Below are 19,483 nucleotides of genomic sequence, written 5' to 3' on the forward strand. Positions count from 1 at the left end.
CATTCCTGACGTTCTCTCTTTGTCTTGCAACAGTCACCCTGATAAAGGCTTCCGGAGAAAATGAATGCCGCCCTTATGCCATTTTGGCCCTACTGAAGGTTTTCTCCAAAAAAAATCACTGCACTGCATTAGATGAAGTACAACTCCTAGAGAAAACCTCTCTGCTGTGGACAATGTCAGTGGAAACCTATTCTGAGCAGGAACCCAACCCTGCTATATTGGCTTCCTTTGATTCAGGAGAATCCCTGATCTGAAGTAACTGCTTGCTAAGAGACATTGCCACAAAGGCTGCAAGCTTTTTTATTTATTTATTTTTATTTATTTATTTTGTCCTATACACAATGAGGGTTTTAGTGGGTATATATCTATATACACATAGTAAAATACATGATGAAGTTTATAGAGGAGATACTCATAGTAAAACATATCTAAGAAATAATAGAAAAGAAGGTATAGGAATAGAACATATCAATGAAAGAATAGAAGAAGAGATATAGGAATAGAAGAAAGGCATAGGAGATATAGGAGAGCAATAGGACAGGGGACGGAAGGCACTCTAGTGCACTTGTACTCACCCCTTACAGACCTCTTAGGAATCTGGATAGGTCAACTGTAGATAATCCAAGGGTAAAGTGTTGGGGGTTTGGGGATGACACTATGGAGTCCGGTAATGAGTTCCACGCTTTGACAACTCGGTTACTGAAGTCATATTTTTTACAGTCAAATTTGGAATGGTTAATATTAAGTTTAAATCTGTTGTGTGCTCTTGTGTTATTGTAGTTGAAGCTGAAGTAGTCGCCGACAGGCAGGATGTTGCAGCATATGATCTTGTGGGCAATACTTAGATCTTGTTTAAGGCGTCAGTTCTAAACTTTCTAGGTTGAAAGTCTAGGTTGAAAGTCTAACTTTCTGATTGAAAGTCTAGTCTCGTAGGGTATTCTATTTCGAGTGGAGGAGTGAAGGGCTCTTCTGGTGAAGTATCTTTGGACATTTTCAAGGGTGTTAATGTCTGAGATGCGATATGGGTTCCAAACAGATGAGCTGTATTCGAGGATGGGCCTGGCGAAAGTTTTGTAAGCTCTGGTAAGTAGTGTGAGATTGCCAGAGCAGAAGCTAGGTAGGATTAGGTTTACAACTCTTGAAGCCTTCTTGGCTATATTGTTGCAGTGGGCTTTGGCACTTAAATCTTTTGTTATTAGTATACCAAGGTCTTTAACCAAGAGGGGATTATCTGTGATAATTTGATTATTTTGTGGTGAGTCTTCCTTAGTCCCAGCTATTTGTCAGAAATGCAAGCTGATTAATTTAAGACTGGCAACTTTTCAGCTCGCCAGCACTGGCAACAGCTGTTTGACAAGCAAGTGATACTGGTTATCTACATACTGTGAGCCTTATTGTTTTCTGAACCTCAAGCTGTTGTTAAAAAACACAAGGCAATGCCAGGCCAGCTTTTTGTTTTTTCATTTGTCAGTTGGCAAACCTAAATATAACATGCCTGAAATTCGTGTTCTAGGAATTCTCTCCCCTTTCCTCTCCTACCCCCGACAGCACTTAAAAGACATGTTTGTTTATTTCAAAATATTTGTAAGCTGCTTTCAGCAACAGGGTCCCAAAGCAACAGAGAAACAGGGTTCAGATGTTGATAGGGCCATGGGTATTACTCAAAACACGCGCGTTATGAGTAAATAATAATGCTCGGTTCAAATAAAAACAATGAAACTCCCTCCCCCCACTTCAAGTGACAAACAGTATTGTTGTAAAGGCATGGTGCTTCCTTAATAAAAATAAAAATAAAAGAACATGTGAGCTACACAGGGGACTACGGTCCCATCAGGGGTTCTTGGTATGCTGAGGCCTTCAGTCACATGAGAATGATCCCCACTGGGACCTGTGCAGAAGGCTAACATTTCCAAGAGTTAAGCACAGTGTCCCTGAAGCAAGAGATTAAGGCACCCCCCCCCCATTCACATAGCCCCAAAACAAACCTTCTTAGCCTCTGGTCTCCATTCATTCTGTTTGCCCAGGTTCGCCTGATGCACCAGTTGCGGCCCTATTTGGACAGGGAGTCATTGCTCACAGTCACTCATGCCCTCATCACCTTGAGGTTCGACTACTGCAACGCTCTCTACATGGGGCTACCTCTGAAAAGTGTTCGGAAACTTCAGATCGTGCAGAACGCACCCACATTTCTTCAACACTCCGTGGCTTGCATTGGCTGCCGATTAGTTTCCGGTCACAATTCAAAGTGTTGGTCATGACCTTTAAAGCCCTACATGGCATTGGACCAGATTACCTCCGGAACCGCCTGCTACCGCACGAATCCCAGCGACCGATAAGGTCCCACAGAGTTGGCCTTCTCCGGGTCCCGTCGACTAAACAATGTCGTTTGGCGGGCTCCAGGTTAAGAGCCTTCTCTGTGGCGGCCCCAGCCCTCTGGAACCAACTCCCCCTGGAGATTAGAACTGCCCCCACCCTCCCTGTCTTTCGTAAACTACTCTAGACTCATTTATACCGCCAGGCATGGGGGAGTTGAGATAGCCCTTCCCCCTAGGCCACTACAAGTTATGCATGGTATGTTTGTGTGTATGTTTGGTTTTATAATAGGGGTTTTTAGTTGTTTTTGGATTGTACATGTTCTGTTTATTATTGTTGTTTAGTTGCTTTGGGATTGTACATGTTGCGTTTATTATTGTTGTTAGCCGCCCCGAGTCTACGGAGAGGGGCAGCATACAAATCCAATAAATTATTATTATTATTATTATTATTATTATTATTATTATTATTATTATTATTAAAACATCCTTGTTTCTCTAAGGCAGTGTTTCCCAACCTTGGCAACTTGAAGATATTTGGACTTCAACTTCCAGAATTCTCCAGCCAGCGAATGCTGGCTGGGGAATTCTGGGAGTTGAAGTCCAAATATCTTCAAGTTGCCAAGGTTGGGAAACACTGCTCTAAAGTGTCTGGCTGTTTTTTTGGATTCAGTTTTGTGCTCTCTCGAGTTTCCTGACTCCATTCAGCCGAAGCTTTTCTCCCAAGACAGTATAGAGTTTGAAATATACATCTCGGATTGTCGAGTTCTTCCTCTGCTGCAGAAACGGATGTGTAGCCTTCCAAAAGCCCATCCCCCCCCGCAACACAGGGCCTCACGCCAAGGCCATGAGAACTTCCTTTTTCTGCTCCAACATTGTATATACGGAAGGATGGATTAGGTAGTAAAGCCCCACAGAAGTGGGAAAGTGTCAATCCAACATATTTAAGCTTCTCTACTACTTCTTTAACAGTTAGTAGTAGCAGCAGCAGCAACAACTCTCTGCTACTTGGAGCCTTTGCATACGAGAGTCAGTTTTTCACCCATTTCTATGAAGTGTTCCGTTCTTCTTCTATTTTATCTGCATTTGTATCCCTCCAAAACGCCCTTCCAAACTTTTGTATTCTCGGGGCTGCTAGGACATTGCAATCTAGGTCAAACTGCAGAATTCTCTCTTCTTTCCTGCAATTTGTTTGTTTTTTGTTTGTTTAATGTACTTTTGAATCAGTTCTTGACTTGAGGGGCAAGATATCAGGAGAGGTTTGCCATTTCATGGCATTGGACCAGAATATCTCCGGGACTGCCTTCTGCCGCACAAATCCCAGCGACTGGTCAGGTCCCACAGAGTTGGCCTTCTCCGGGTCCTATCGATTAAACAATGTCATTTGGCGGGACCCAGGAGAAGAGCCTTCTCTGTGGCGGCCCCGACCCTCTGGAACCAGCTCCCCCCAGATATCAGAGTTGCCCCCACCCTCCTTGCCTTTCGCAAGCTCCTTAAAACCCACCTCTGTCGTCAGGCATGGGGGAATTGAAATTTTTTCCCTTCCCCCTAGGCTTATAGGATCGGGTTCTTTTTTTTTTTTTTAACTTTTTAAAATATTTTAAATTTATTTGGATTTGTTACGATTGTTATATTTTGCTGTGAGCCGTCCTGAGTCCGCGGAGAGGGGCGGCATACAAGTCTGAATAATAAAGAAATAAATAAATTTATACATGGTATGCTTGTTTGTATGACTGGTCTCTTAAATTGGGGTTTTTTAGATTACTTTTTAATATTAGATTTGTTACATTGTTTTCTTTATTGTTGTTAGCCGCCCCGAGTCTTCAGAAAGGGGCAGCATACAAATCTAATAAATAAATAAATGAATGAATGAATGAATGAATAAATAAATAAATAAATAAATTTCTTTTTTTCTCAAGGCTGAGCGAGAGTGACTGGCCCCAGGTTGGCTAGCATTAGCATTTGCATTTAGACTTACATACCGCTTCATAGTGCTTTTACATCCCTAGCGGTTTATAGAATCGGTATATTGCCCCCAGCAATCTGGGTCCTCATTTTACCCACCTCGGAAGGCTGGAAGGCTGAGTCAACCTTGAGCCGATGGTGAGATTTGAACTGCTGAACTACAGCTACCCTGTTTCCCCGAAAATAAGACATACCCCGAAAGTAAGGCATGTCAGAGGTTTTGCAGAATTTGCTAATATAAGGCACCCCCCGAAAATAAGGCGTAGTCAAGTTTACAAACGGTACGGTGGAGAAACATACGGTACCATTCACAGCTGTTCATAGCAGTACCGTAATAATGTGGTGTCCCCTGCTGCCCCCTTCCATCGCTTTGTACCGTCCAGTACAGCAGACACAGTCTGCTGCTGTCTCACCGCCATTACAGTCTCCACTACAGTGCGTAGACTGTAGTTCCTCTGGTGGCCGGAAGCTGCAATAGCGGGAGTATACTGTTGTACCATATAAGTGCCATCGTTTGTGTGTGTGGGTGCCATACTGACAGGTACCGTACCGTAATCAGTGTACCGTACGGTATACTTTCTTTGGGGGTGTCAGCTTTTCTGCCTGTGAATTTGTCTTGATTGAGAAATATAAGGCACCCCCCGAAAATAAGACGTACCACAACTTTTGGAGCAAAAATTAATATAAGACAGTGTCTTATTTTCAGGGAAACTCAGTAGTAGTTAGCTGAAGAAGTCTGCAGTGCTACATTCTAACCACTGTGCCATCCCAGCTAGCTGGCTTTGTGCCCAAGGTTGTCAGATTGTGTTGTCACAATTTTTCAGTTTTTAGCCTGTTGCCTCAACTACTAAATCAGGCTGGCTCTGGCTTAATTTTAATAATGCCCATTAATTCTGCAAAGAGCTCTGAGAATATATGCGTTGCGCTGTTATATGTGTTTTTTTCTTTTAATAGTAAAACTGAATCACAACGAGCAAGTCCCCAGGTTGCAAAGAAAACAAGATAAAGTCAACATCCAGAACGGAAGGCTGGGACATAATATCTCAAATAAAAGACAAATTAAAGCATTGCAAAATGTCATAAGCCATTCCCCAAAGCAACGAGGTAACGCATAAAAAAAGGTCAAATAAATCACCATCCAGCTCACTGAATAATCCCCTCAAGGGCCTGTGCATCCGAGTGCAGCAATACGAAGATGGAAACCCAGCCATAAATGGAAGCAGAATTTATATTCAAACCGCAGATGCCCAAACCTCAGCCCTCCGAACCCAGGGCCTGCAGGCCAACAGCTGCACCTTCAGGTTTTCTTCCCTCCAGCCTGACATTCCTTAAATCTCTCTTTGTAGAAATCTCTCTTACATGCTTGGGCCACACGACACACTAAATCACAGTGTCCTTTGTTAGCTTAGATTAGTGCCCTGTGTTTCACACACCAGAGTTTTTAAACGAGGGCTAAGCATATTGTGCATTATTGAAGAAAACATGGTGAAACCAATGACAGTTTAGTTTATATTGTATAAATCAGATTATAGTTGCCGTTTCTTGCAGGGCAAATGTTACATTACAGAGAGCTGGGGTGGTGCAGTGGTTAGAGTTCAGCACTGCAGGGTACTTCAGCTAACTGCTAGCTGTAGTTCAGCAGTTATTTATTTTTTATTTATTTATTTTGTCCAATACACAATAATACACAATGAAAGTTATAGAGGATATAGTAGAGAAGAAATACAAGATATAGGAGAGACTATAGGACAGGGGACGGAAGGCACTCTAGTGCGCTTATGATCTTATATCCTAAGATTTTTATTAATATTGCTTCTTCATTGCTTATTTGACCCCTATGACAATCATTAAGTGTCGTACCACATGATTCTTGACAAATGTATATTTTATTTTATGTACGCTGAGAGCATATGCACCAAGACAAATTCCTTGTGTGTCCAATCATACTTGGCCAATAAAATTCTATTCTATTCTGTTCAAATATGAATCTATTCTATTCTATTATGTACGCCCCTTCAAATCTCACCGTCGGCTCAACGTTGACTCAGCCTTCTTATCCTTCCGAAGTGGGTAAAGTGAGGACCCAGATTGTTGGGGGTAATATGCTGATTCTGTAAACCGCTTAGAGAGGGCTGTACAAACACTGTGAAGCGGTATATAAGTCTAAATGCTATTGCTGTTGCTACATCTGTTTGCATCTCCGTAAGGAAAAAAAAGAAATTACTGTATCTGCCAGGGCAGACTTTCTGACTTTCTTAGAAAGATAGAAACATAGAAGATTGACGGCAGAAAAAGACCTCATGATCCATCTAGTCCAGTGATGGCAAACCTATGGCATGGGTGCCACAGGTGGCATGTGGAGCCATATCTGCCGGCATGCGAACCGTTGCCCTAGCTCAGCTTCAATGTGCATGTGTGTGCCGGCCAGCTGATTTTTGGCTCACACAGAGGCTCTGGGAGGGCGTTTTTGGCTTCCAGAGAGCCTGCAGGGGGATGGGGGAGGGCGTTTTTACCCTCCCCAGTCTTCATGGAGAAGCCTTTGGAGCCTGTGTAGGGCGAAACACAAGCCTACTGGGCCCACCAGAATTTGGGAAACAGTCCATTTCTGGCCTCCAGTAGGCCTCCAGGGAGTGGGGGAATCTGTTTTCGCCCTCACCAGGCATTGAATTATGGGTGTGGGCACTCACATATGTGCAATAGCATGCGGCCATGCTCTTTTGGCACCCAAGGGGAAAAAAGATTCGCCATCATTGATCTAGTCTGCCCTTGTACTATTTCCTGTATTTTATCTTAGAATGGATATATGTTTATCCCAGGCATGTTTACATTCAGTCACTGTGGATTTACCAACCACGTCTGCTGGAAGTTTGTTCCAAGCATCTACTGTACTACTCTTTCAGTAAAATAATATTTTCTCAGGTTACTTCTCATCTTTCCCCCAACTAACCTCAGATTGTGCCTCCTTGTTCTTGTGTTCACTTTCCTACTTCCTCCCCCTTCTTCTGGTGCACTTCATGGTCTGGGGGTGGATATACAATATAACCATGGCCTTTCCAGTTTCATAGACAGAACATGCCACCTTGCAGCCAAAAGAACCCACAATGTGGTATCAGTAACATAGGACACTGAGTGGACCCTAATTGATCTAGAAAAATAAGGCGGGTAAGAACTGATCAGGGCTTGAACATAGCCACCAGAGGCCTCTGGCAAATGCCTGGAAGCCAAGGGATACAGAAAAATATTTTTTTTGCCGCTCTACTTGGATGGGAGACCACGAGGAAATATCAGGGCGGTAGGCTAGACTGGGAAAGTTGAAAAGAAAGCGCGATCGTGACTACGAGCCCGATCCGAAGATTCAGCGGTTGCAACGATTCCTCCTGCCCGGAGCTTCAACGGACCTTTACGCAAGAGGAGAGGCTGGGAAAGCGAGCTGGGAGTGGGGGAACAGCAGCAGCAAAAGCTGCCTGGCGCCCTTCAGGTAAAGCGACGCGGTCACGGAGCAACAGCGCCCTCTTTTGGACACTCTGAGCGGGACAAAACAACCCGGCCGAGCATTGCCAGGCCCGGCCGGTGGCACTTCGGAGAATTACTTCCTCCTTCATCATCATCGTCGTCGTTATCATCATCATCAACAGCATCGGATATGACAATTCCTTCCCTTCCCCTCCTCCCTCCAGGAGAAGCGATTGTGGGATTTTATGATTTTATGATTCATCTTCTGGATACCAATGTGCTATTGTTTTACTCTCCCTTCCCCCTTTTTTCCCACAGCGCTCATATAAGGTGGAGTAGAGGAAGGAAGTCCCCGAGGAAGGCCACTGTGGAGTGAAGATTTGATCCAGGTTTCCTTGATGACATTACTTAACCCTCCCCCACGAAGACGTTGGCAATTTCTGCCTCTGCATAACCAGGTCTCTCTCCCCCCAACCTCAAAGGTCTTCTTCTTGCAGGCACGTGTATGGAACGGGGGTTGATCAGAAAGGGGGGGAAAAACACCTTCCCTCTGATTTGTTGATTTGCTAAGTTGCAGCCTCCTTCCAAGAAAGGAAGGAAGGAAGGAAGCAAAGAAAGAAAGAAAGAAAAAGAAAGAAAGAAAATAAAAATAAAAATGCACAAATATTTGCTTCACGGCTGTTGTGGAACTTTATTTTATTTAATTTCCCCACCCTAGAGATTTTGCCCCAACGCTTTCCAGAAACCAGGAGCCTAATTTCCATTTTATAAGCCCTCTGTAGGCTTTGTATTATTTGTCATGAATAGAATAGAATTCTTTATTGGCCAAGTGTGATTGGACACACAAGGAATTTGTCTTTGGTGTATATGCTCTCAGCCTACATAAAAGAAAAAGATACATTTGTCAAGAATCATGTGGTACAACACTTAATGATTGTCATAGGAGTCAAATAAGCAATGAAGAAACAATCAATATTAATAAAAATCTTAGGATACAAGCAACAAGTTACAGTCATACAGTCCTAAGTGGGAGGAAAAGGATGATAGGAATGATGAGAAAAACTAGTAGAATAGAAGTGCAGATTTAGTAAAAAGTCTGACAGTGTTGATGGAATTATTTGTTTAGTAGAGTGATGGCGTTCGGGAAAAAACTGTTCTTGTGTCTAGAACTTGGTCAAAACAATAAATAGATTGATTGATCCATTAAAAGAAACCCGTTTTTCATGGATGTCCTTTCCTCTTACAGTAAATATAAACAGAACTACTTATGCGCCCGAATAATCTTCCCCTATTTTTGGAAATTTGCCTTGGAAAAGACTTTTTGAAGCTGAAGCTTAGATTGAAATAGCCCATAATATCATTTGGGGAGTGCACTGTGTGTTCCTTTGGACAAGGAAAGGGAGGTAAATGAGCCATCAATGCTTAGATGAGCCCTGAAACACTGAGATGGCTTGGAACATCTGGATTTACTTCAACATTTCTTGGGCGGGGGTTTACTTCTTTATTTAATGTGGTGCCCATCTTGTAGCAAACAACTTTCATAACAAAGGGTTACAGCTTAGCTTTCACAGGTGAGATTTGCCATAACTAACCCTGCCCAGTCCAGTGTTGTTAGCAACACAATCTGACAACCTTGGGAGAGTCGGCAACTTTGACAAAAATGCAGCAACTTGGCCTAGTGGAGGGGGTCAGGCCTTTGTTCCTTTTTCTGCTCCTCATTGCCGGGACAATAGGTAAGGGCTTGCTTGCGCTTTTGAATTGTGGGGGTTCTTTGTGCTCTTTGGGTTTGGGTTGTTCTGTGGCAGATGTTTCCTTTCTAGGTAACATCGTTGGGGCTAGACATCACTGGCACTGATGAAGTTACCTAGTTTGGCAATGAAACATCTGCAACAAAACAATCCAGGTTACAGAGCATTGAGGAACTCACAGGGCTACCTAGAACTACAAATATTCTTTTTGATCATTTTTTGAATTATGGCTGAGGGAACCATTTGGGGGGGGCAGAGAGGTTTTTCTGAACTGAATTACCCTCCCCAAAGTGCTGTTTGTGAGGGATACTTCCAATCTACATGGGCCCTCAACCCTCAAAGATAAAGATAAAATGGATCATGAATCCTAAGGTAGATAAGCACTTCAATAGAATATTTCCCCCAGGTAGAGCCTCGGTGGTGCAGTGGTTAGAGTGCAGTACTGCAAACTACTTCTGCTGATCATCGGCTGCCAGCAGTTTGGCGGATCGAATCTCAGTAGGCACAAGGTTGACTCAGCCTTCCATCCTTCCAAGGTCAGGAAAACGAGGATCCAGATTGCTGGAGGCAATATGCTGATTCTCTGTAAACAGCATAGAGAGGGCTGTGAAACACTGTGAAGCAGTGTATATATTTGTGTGTGTGTGTGTGTGTGTGTGTATCACATGTGTTATATCTATCTATCTATCTATCTATCTATCTATCTATCTATCTATCTATCTATCTATCTATCTATCTATCTATCTATCTATCTATCTATCTACCTATCTAATCTATCTATCTATCTATCTATCTATCTATCTATCTATCTATCTATCTATCTATCTATCTATCTATCTATCTATCTATCTATCTATCTATCTATCTATCTATATATATATATATATATATATATATATATATATATATGTGTGAATGATGAGGCAGCAGCCATCTCGATCACCGGAACATAGAAACTTTAATAAAACCACTTAGCTTTCGTTAGCGTGCTGCTAACTTCATCAGAGTATTAAAATGCCGTGGGAGACAAACATCTTTATAAAGCATTACTCAGTCTGCTCATTGCCCGCGTCACGGGGCCACACCCTTCCCTCCCCCCTGCGGTAAGCCTAATTGTGGGCTTAATCCTGCTGGCTGAAGGGAGATCTACCGCTTTTGCTCGTGTTTGTTGCCTTTTTCCCTCCCCAAGGGAGGGGGTGGAATTGTGAGGCTTAATCCTGCTGGCTGTAGGGAGATCTACCGCTTTTACTCGTGCCTGTTGCCTTTTTCCCTCCCCAAGGGAGGGGGTGGAGTTGTGAGGCAATGCTTCGGAGGTGTTTGGTATTCCTTTCTTCCCCCCATTGTCGTTGTTACTTTCTATAGTGGTACATGTCTGCTCTTGCAATTTTTTTACCCATGTCCTCGTCCTAGGTCTACACTGTTCTAATCCCCCCTTGTCCTCTATGTTAGACTTAAATTGTGCCCCTCCACCTCTATCTCCGTAGTGCTCTAGTATGTTCCCTTGTTTCTCGTGGGGGGTTATCCCACCCTCATTTGGCTGGTTTCTATGTCTGGCCTGGGGAATTCTGCTGGGGGCTGTGTCCAATCTTAATGACCCATCTCCTTTAAGTCGTTGTTGGTGCCTTAAAGCCTGGTATGTCGACATACCAGGCTTTAAGGCACCAACAACGACTTAAAGGAGATGGGTCATTAAGATTGGACACAGCCCCCAGCAGAATTCCCCAGGCCAGACATAGAAACCAGCCAAATGAGGGTGGGATAACCCCCCACGAGAAACAAGGGAACATACTAGAGCACTACGGAGATAGAGGTGGAGGGGCACAATTTAAGTCTAACATAGAGGACAAGGGGGGATTAGAACAGTGTAGACCTAGGACGAGGACATGGGTAAAAAAATTGCAAGAGCAGACATGTACCACTATAGAAAGTAACAACGACAATGGGGGGAAGAAAGGAATACCAAACACCTCCGAAGCATTGCCTCACAACTCCACCCCCTCCCTTGGGGAGGGAAAAAGGCAACAGGCACGAGTAAAAGCGGTAGATCTCCCTACAGCCAGCAGGATTAAGCCTCACAATTCCACCCCCTCCCTTGGGGAGGGAAAAAGGCAACAAACACGAGCAAAAGCGGTAGATCTCCCTTCAGCCAGCAGGATTAAGCCCACAATTAGGCTTACCGCAGGGGGGAGGGAAGGGTGTGGCCCCGTGACGCGGGCAATGAGCAGACTGAGTAATGCTTTATAAAGATGTTTGTCTCCCACGGCATTTTAATACTCTGACGAAGTTAGCAGCACGCTAACGAAAGCTAAGTGGTTTTATTAAAGTTTCTATGTTCCGGTGATCGAGATGGCTGCTGCCTCATCATTCACGTATGTACCTGGAACTCGCATTTTTAGGACTATTCTTGATATATCTATATCTATATCTATATCTATATCTATATATATATCTATATCTATATATATATCTATATCTATATCTATATATATATATATATGTCACATGTTTAAGCTGAATTTGAAAATTAAGGGAGACTAGGATAGATCTATTTCGGCCTTATTTTGGCCTCATCAGCTAGCCATACCCACTGGGACTTGAACCTGCAACCTTTGCCTTGTAAGGCAGAGAATTATCCTCTAGGCTACAGTATCCAATCCCTTCAGCTCTGTACCAGGGAAGGGTTACATTTTGTAACATATAAATATATATATATACAGTATATATGTTTTCGTAGATTTTCACGGGTATATGTATGTAGATTGTTCTGAGTTCGGGTTTTGCCCCGTGTAATATTAACACTCAAAATATTACACTGGGCAAAAACCGAACTCAGAACAATCTACACACACACACACACACACACACACACACACACACACACACATATATGTCACATGTTTTTGCTGAATTTGAAAATTAAGTATATATATGTAGATTGTTATGAGTTCGGGTTTTGCCCCGTGTAATATTTTGCATGTCTATGCGACGTTTCGGTGAAATCACATTCACCATTATCAGGCTGAAGTTGTAAGTTGGAAACCAGCCCCCTAAACAAAAACAAAACAAAACATATCATAATCATCACCATGTCAATCCTTCAACTAAATGTGATTCCACCAACCAATCAAATCATTAAAACATAGCCACCCCATCTATTTGCTACATTCAAACCAAATCTCCACCCCCACCACTATTTATAAGGAACAAATGGCAGTTGCAAACAAACTATATGTACAGCAGCACGAAGCTTACAACTTCAGCCTGATGATGGTGAATGTGATTTGCTTAAATGAATTTGAAGAGGCTCTAGAAACTGTCACCGCAACCACCCTGTCCCTGGGAATCCGTGGGCCTCCTGGCTAAGTGCAGCCCTTGCTTTGTATCAAGACCGTCCTTCCGATTTGGGTGTTGGTGTTAATTACACCCACAGGGATCTGTCAAAGCTCCCTTGCCCATCAGCAAGTGTCCCAGCCCAGCTAGCTCCGGTGCAGCCTCCCTCCTTCATCTTCATCTTTGACGCTCAGAGATTGAAGCCGGGTCTACAGGGCTGATCAGGACCAAATGGCTTCCATTTCCCTTGCCAGTCCTTAAGGGAGGAAAACAAAAACAAAGCAGCTCTTGACCCAAGCACGGCTTGTTTGGTTTCTTTGTTTGTGTTTGTTTTCCAAGGTGTTGCCTGGAACGTGTATATGTGTGAGGTGGGTGGGGAGCAGTTTTTCTTGCTCTGTTCCTCCTGCTATGGTAGCTCTGCCCTTTAGCAGGCAGGTATTCTATTTAATTAATCAATTAATTAAATTTCTATGCTGCCTAACTCCCGAGGGACTCAGGGCGGCTCCCTATAAAAACAAAAATAGAACAATTTAAATGTTTCACTTTTTGCAGTCATCCATCCGTTCATGGGACGACCTCGCTAATCGCCCCAAGCCTGTCGGAAAAGCCATGTATTTATGGCTTTCCAGAAGACCAATAAGGTGGTGGCGGTACAGCTTTCAGGAGCTAGCTGATTCCAGAGAGTTGGAGCCACCACAGAGAAGGCTCTCCTCCACTCTGACCTCAAGCCCAGACTAATATTAGGAGGCTCCACTCCTTCCTCCCACCTGCCCCCAGCTTAAGTCCTTGGTTTGGAGGACTCTACTTTCCTCCCTCCTATTTTTTCCCCCCTATTTGGAAGTTTTGGCAGTTCTGGGTCTTAACAAAAGCATTCTTCCTGTCCCCCAAAGTGGGTTTCCTGGATTCTTTGTGACAATGGGATGGAGCCTCTGATTTTTTTCCCCTTCCCTGATTTGCAGAGGAAATTAGTGCAAAGTTGGTGCTCTTAATTAGATTCTCGCAGGAGGAGAGAACTAGATGCAAAGATGATCCAAAAGAAGCTGGAATAACTTTTTCCATCCTTCCTTAAGAAGGGGTGAATCCAAATGGAGCATTGTTATCAATCAAAACAATTGAATAATAGCACCTAATGGTGTTTTGGGGTGGAAAAACCATGGCATAAATAGTAGCAGACCAGCATCAAATTATGTGGAAGTGGTAAGGCAATTACACCATAAAAATGGGTTGTAAGCAGTCAGGGAGCATCTCCCTTTATTTCTCATTTAGCAGTGAATTTTATGAGTAATATTTGCTAGTTAACTCGACTCACAGCAGGCAGAGCATAAAACCCTTTTCTCTTTTATTTCCTTCCCACCTGTAGACTCAGATATCGGAGCAGAAGGTAAGGAAACCCGCTTACCCATATTTAATGGCCAGACACCAATGGCTTGAAAATAAGGTTGCTAGTGGCACTACAAGAACAGCCTTTGATGTGTGACAGCTGTGAAAACAAAGCTGACTGTTCTTAATGTAGACAAACATGGATTATAGCCAAGCATATGTATGTGAGTACATGTGCCACCAGATGGGCATATAGGCACCAAGGGTGCCTCAAGGCTGCCTAGGGCTATAGCTTTACAAAATATCCAGCCTTTGATTAAAACAATAGGATTGCACCCTTGGAAATTTTAGATGGATGAGAGGAGGCCATGAACATTCTGGAGTCTTAATGAACGTGAAAATCTTTGTTGCAGAGGAGATTGTTGTGTAAGTCTGCTTAAGCAAAAGCAACAGTGAATCCAGTGGCACTTTGGCATAGGCATATTATTTATCACATAGGAGCTCATGCAGAGGTGGGCTGCTAAGGTGGAATGGTGACTTTGCTTGCCCCTGTGGCTCTGAGTACTAGCGGAGTCCAGCGCAATTATGCTACTGCACCTGGACAGGTAGTGAAATCGCGTGTGGACATGCAGGTGCGCCTTCTGCTGCACAAATCCCAGCGGCTGATAAGGTCCCATAAAGTTGGCCTTCTCCAGGTCCTGTTGACCAGACAATGTCGTCTGGCAGGGCCTAAGGGAAGAGCCTTCTCTGTGGCAGCCCCAGCCCTCTGGAATCAGCTCCCTCCGGAGATTTGCACTGCCTCCACCCTCCTCGCCTTTCGCAAGACCCTTAAGACCCATCTACCTCGCCAAGCATGGGGCAGCTAGACCATGCCCCCCTTCTCTGACCATTAAATGTTATGTGTGAATGCGATTGAGTAGACTCACTGTTTTTTAACATAATGGGATTTTTAGCTTACTGTTTTAACTTTTAGATTTTTATACACATTGTTTTGTATTGCATGTTGTGAGCCGCTTCGGGCCCTTGGAGAGGAACGGCATACAAGTCTAATAAATAATAAAAATAATAAGCAATTTTGAGAGTGAGAAGGGATGTGTAAATTTTTTTCATTAAGGAGGAAAAAATGTTTCCTAACTGGATAATAATTTTATTGGACCAAGTAAAATTAATGCAACATACCCTGCACATTTTAGCTCCCTAAAACAATCTAATAGACCTTCAGGCTTTTAATATAATTTTATATTCTATCATAGAAGAACAGGTTTTATATATTTTCCCCATGAATCATAAATATGTGTTAATTAAGTATAATTAATTATAATTCATTTAAAAACATTGTTTTCAGGAGAGAATGGTTTTTTAAAAAAAGGCTTGCTGAGATTAGTACAGGGCTGTGCATACCCATTACTCTGCAAATATTCTTGACTATACCTCCCATCATTCTCAGCCAGCATGGCTATTTTCAGTACATTCAGAAAGTTTGAGAAGAATGATTTGTTATAAAGCCAAAGCTAGATATGTCTTTGGAGCCTCTTAAACCGTTTCTGCTTACAGTCTGCATTCCAACAAATATTTGTTCAAACTTTCTCTTGCAGCGTGAAAATGTGTTCCCACACTGTTAACAAAACAGTTCTTCTAAATTTGGGGGTCTCACTATGACTTTAGGAATTTAGGAGCATTTTTCTTTATATGTGAGGAACTTGTTCAGAAGGATAAAAGCAACAGGAAAAAAAACACTCCAGGAAAACAGCAGTCCCTGGCGTGCTGCCTCAGAGGGCATTAAATGTTTTATAATTGAGGAGGCAAAATAGCAGGAGGAAAAGGGAATGTTAAAACATCCTTCACGAACCAATCTTCCCATTGTGCCTAAGAGGGCCTCCTATGTTTCAGGGTTATTCACAGGATGTGGGGAAAATGTGAAGACTCCGGCTGTGAAAAATGTGGTTAAAGTTCCATTTTAGATACAGTGGTACCTCTACTTAAGGACTTAATTCGTTCCGTGACCAGGTTCTTAAGTAGAAAAGTTTGTAAGTAAAAGCAATTTTTCCCATAGGAATCAATATAAAAGCAAATAATGTGTGCAAACCCATTAGGAAAGAAATTAAAAGTTTGGAATTTGGGTGGGAGGAGGAGAAGGAAGAAGAGGAGGAGGAGGAGGACAGTCACTGCCCAAGGAAGAAGGTGAGGGGAGGGGAATAAAAAAAATCCTAAACTTTAAGACTTAAAAAAAAAAAAGAGGGACTCTGAGGTGGTGCCCAGAGAAAGGAAAACGCTCCATTCCCTCTGGGCTGCCCAGAGCGAAGGGGGCATTTCTTTTCTCTGGGTGCTGGCAGAAGTTTATTCCCTCTCCAAGCACCCAGAGAAATGAAAATGCTTTGTTCACTCTGGACTGCCAAAGCCTCCTTAAGCGCCACCGAAAGGCTCTTCTGGCAGCCCAGAAAAGCCTGGGATTAAAGGGAATGGCAGGTCTTCCTGCCACTCTCAAATTTCCTGGGAAATTTTTCTGGGCTTGGGTTCTTAAGTAGAAAATGGTTCTTAAGAAGAGGCAAAAATATCTTGAACACCCAATTCCTATCTAGAAAAGATCTTAAGTAGAGGCGTTCTTGGGTAGAGGTACCACTGTATATACAAATTCCTTCAGTCATTACACCTACTATCATGTTGTTGTTGTTCTTGTGGTTTTCGATCATACGCCATTGACATTCCTGCTGTGTTTCTTGTTAGTGGTAGAAAAGATACCTTACATTTTGGAAGAGAGTATGCTGCGCGGGCGGGGCTCACCAAGTGACACCAGGAAATATATTGTAGGTTCATCACAGGAGAACTGAGGAACCTTCCAGATGTGGCTAAACTACAGTTCTTGGCAAACCTCTCTATTGCTCACTGTAATCCTACTGTAGTAGGAGGGTCAGAGATTTCCCATTTCTGCTTAGTCATCTTATTCTTAAATATTGTATATGAATTTTTTGAGCTTGGAAAAAAAAAGAATGTGAAAGTAATGTATAGGATACAGTAGCTCCTCTTTATTAAATTAAAAATAACTCATTTTTATTTAAAACATAATATTTATTTAGAAACAAATAATTGAAGACAAAGAACCTTTTATTAGCATGGATTTTTTTCTTTTCAATTGTTTATTGTTATGTATTTTCCATTATTATAAAGCTCAAGAAGCTTAGAATCCACAGTTAAAATGCAAGAGAGTATGAGCAGATTAAACAGCTGCAGAAATAGCACCTTCTTTTAAAAAAGAGAGTGAATGAAGGAGAATCAACCAAAAATCCTCCATCAAGCAGTAATGCTATATACAGGGGTGGGTTCTAACTTTACCTTACTGCTGGCTCGCTTCCTCAAGATGGCGACCGCGTGCACAGTGCCAGAAACTTGGCTTTTGCACATGCTCAGAAGAAATTTTAAAAAAATAAAAATAAAATTTAAAAAGATGGCAATGCCCATGGACCGGCACCGACCGATCCAGTTTGGGGACGTCATCATAATGTCACCAGAAGGTCATTACCGGTTTGGGCGAGCCAGTCCAAACAGGGAGGAACCCACCCCTCATGCTATATACATGGACAGCTGGATGAAGAAATAGGTGATTCGTGAATTTTAGCAGGAAGAGCATTCCTGACCAAAGTTGCTATTAGGGAGAAGCAATTCTTAGTCAATAGTCCTTTCTATCATTAGTGGTGTAATTGGACCAACTTTTTCTTGCTGTTCCTTCTCTTAGCTGTCGAGTTCATAACCCTTCCTACAACCGTGGAACTGGAAGAGACTGCGGAACCAAATTCAATTGTGACTACCTTCGATGTCTATTGTGCAAATAGAAGCCATGTGCCTATGACAACATCCCTGAAGACTACCACACCGATTTCCTCTTTTTTCAACCCTCCATACTTCTTACCTCCTCGCAGCTATCGGGTAAAAAAGATAATATAAGCTAGCCCAATATATCTTAGAATGATTTTTGTGGAATATTATTTGTACTGATGGCCAAGGAAATGCTAAGGGATATCTGGCATATTTCTTATGATTTACAAACAATTTGGACTCTTACTACTAAATGTTCCAGCTTCCTTCAACCCTATGCGCGGCAAAATTTTCAGATTACAACTTGGAGCATCCCATAATGGACGTATGGTTCAACAAATCTGAGGGCTCAGGTTTGGGGATAACCAGAAGACAAGATTGAGAAAGGGATTGCGGCGCTGTTGCTCCGATGCAGAACAGAAGTGAGTGGTGGATTGAGTAAAGACTGCTTCTTCCAATGCTAAAAAGGTTTTAGGAGAGGCTTTATTTATAGTGTTACCAGTGGATAATGGTGATCTAAATAAGAACTTCTTTGTTTGTATTCATCCTCACTTTGGAATTCTCTATGTTCAAAAGTGCACAAAGTAGTTCTCAATAGTACATTTTATGAATTTATTGATTTATTCATATGAGGGTTCTTTTTAATAGGTTCACTGCTGACTGTGGTATTTGACTGTATGGTTCTCATTACAATTTTTGGTTTTATATATTTTGTATTTGTTCTGCAAATCACTTTTCAGTACTTGATGAAGAGCAGTCTGCATGTTAACAGTAATCTTGAAGAGCTAAAAGAATGAAATATAAGGTTAATAAAATCTTCATCATCCCAACACTACATTACTGAGTTAGCCATAAATTGTCTAAGCCAGTGATGGCGAAGCTTTTTTGGTTTGCCTGCCAAAAGGGTGGGTGGGGGGTGCTAGCATGTGTGATGTGCCCACACCCCTTCCCTCCCCCTGCGCATGTACAATTTATTTATTTATTTATTGGATTTGTATGCCGCCCCTCTCCATAGACTACAATTCCCCCCTGCACTGCCCCCGCGCAGGCGCACAGGCCTTACTGAAGTTGATAGGTTAAAAAAATTGCCCGACAACAAACCGGAAGTTCAGAAAAACACACTTCCGGTTTGCTGTTGTGCTGTTTTTTTTCACTCTGGAGAAGCTGCTGGGCAAAGAGCAACCAGAATAGAGGGAATCGTCTCCCGCAAAAGCTGAAGAGCAAGAGTTGGGGGAAAGAAAACTTCTACTTTTGGCTGCATGGAAGGAAAGCAGCAGATGTCTTTTTTTCTTTCCCCCAAACTCCGGCTCTTCAGCTTCCAAACCCAGCCAGGGCAGCAGCTGCTCTGGACTAGCATCTAGGACGGGCATCTCACGGTGAGGAGAGCTACAAGAGGCATATCCTACCTGGGACTTGTAGCTCCACCGTGTTCCTCAGTGTTCCTTCCTTCCTCCAGGAAAGGAAACCCATTGTACTGGCAATAGAAAACTTCTCGCGAGTTCAATCAAATTTCTCGAACTCATGAGAAGTTTTCTTTTGCTGGTA

The 19,483-nt window shown here is 42.7% G+C and overlaps 1 protein-coding gene across 2 annotated transcripts in view; it reads left to right on the plus strand.

Moving 5' to 3' along the window:
- Positions 1 to 9,329: 9,329 nt before the first annotated feature.
- The window catches only part of CDHR4 (cadherin related family member 4), a 73,017-nt gene continuing 62,863 nt past the window's right edge, over positions 9,330 to 19,483 (plus strand). The window contains exons 1-3 of one of the 2 annotated variants that reach the window (XM_070738794.1): positions 9,348 to 9,463; positions 14,169 to 14,189; positions 17,859 to 18,049. In XM_070738794.1, coding sequence (XP_070594895.1) covers positions 9,391 to 9,463; positions 14,169 to 14,189; positions 17,859 to 18,049 — 285 coding nt within the window. In that variant the 5' untranslated portion in view covers positions 9,348 to 9,390. Of the gene's footprint in view, positions 9,464 to 14,168; positions 14,190 to 17,858; positions 18,050 to 19,483 lie in introns of both variants that reach the window. The other variant, XM_070738795.1, reaches the window with a different exon arrangement.

This window comes from Erythrolamprus reginae, chromosome 2 (genome assembly GCF_031021105.1).
Source record: "Erythrolamprus reginae isolate rEryReg1 chromosome 2, rEryReg1.hap1, whole genome shotgun sequence".
NCBI classification, from domain to species: domain Eukaryota; kingdom Metazoa; phylum Chordata; class Lepidosauria; order Squamata; family Dipsadidae; genus Erythrolamprus; species Erythrolamprus reginae.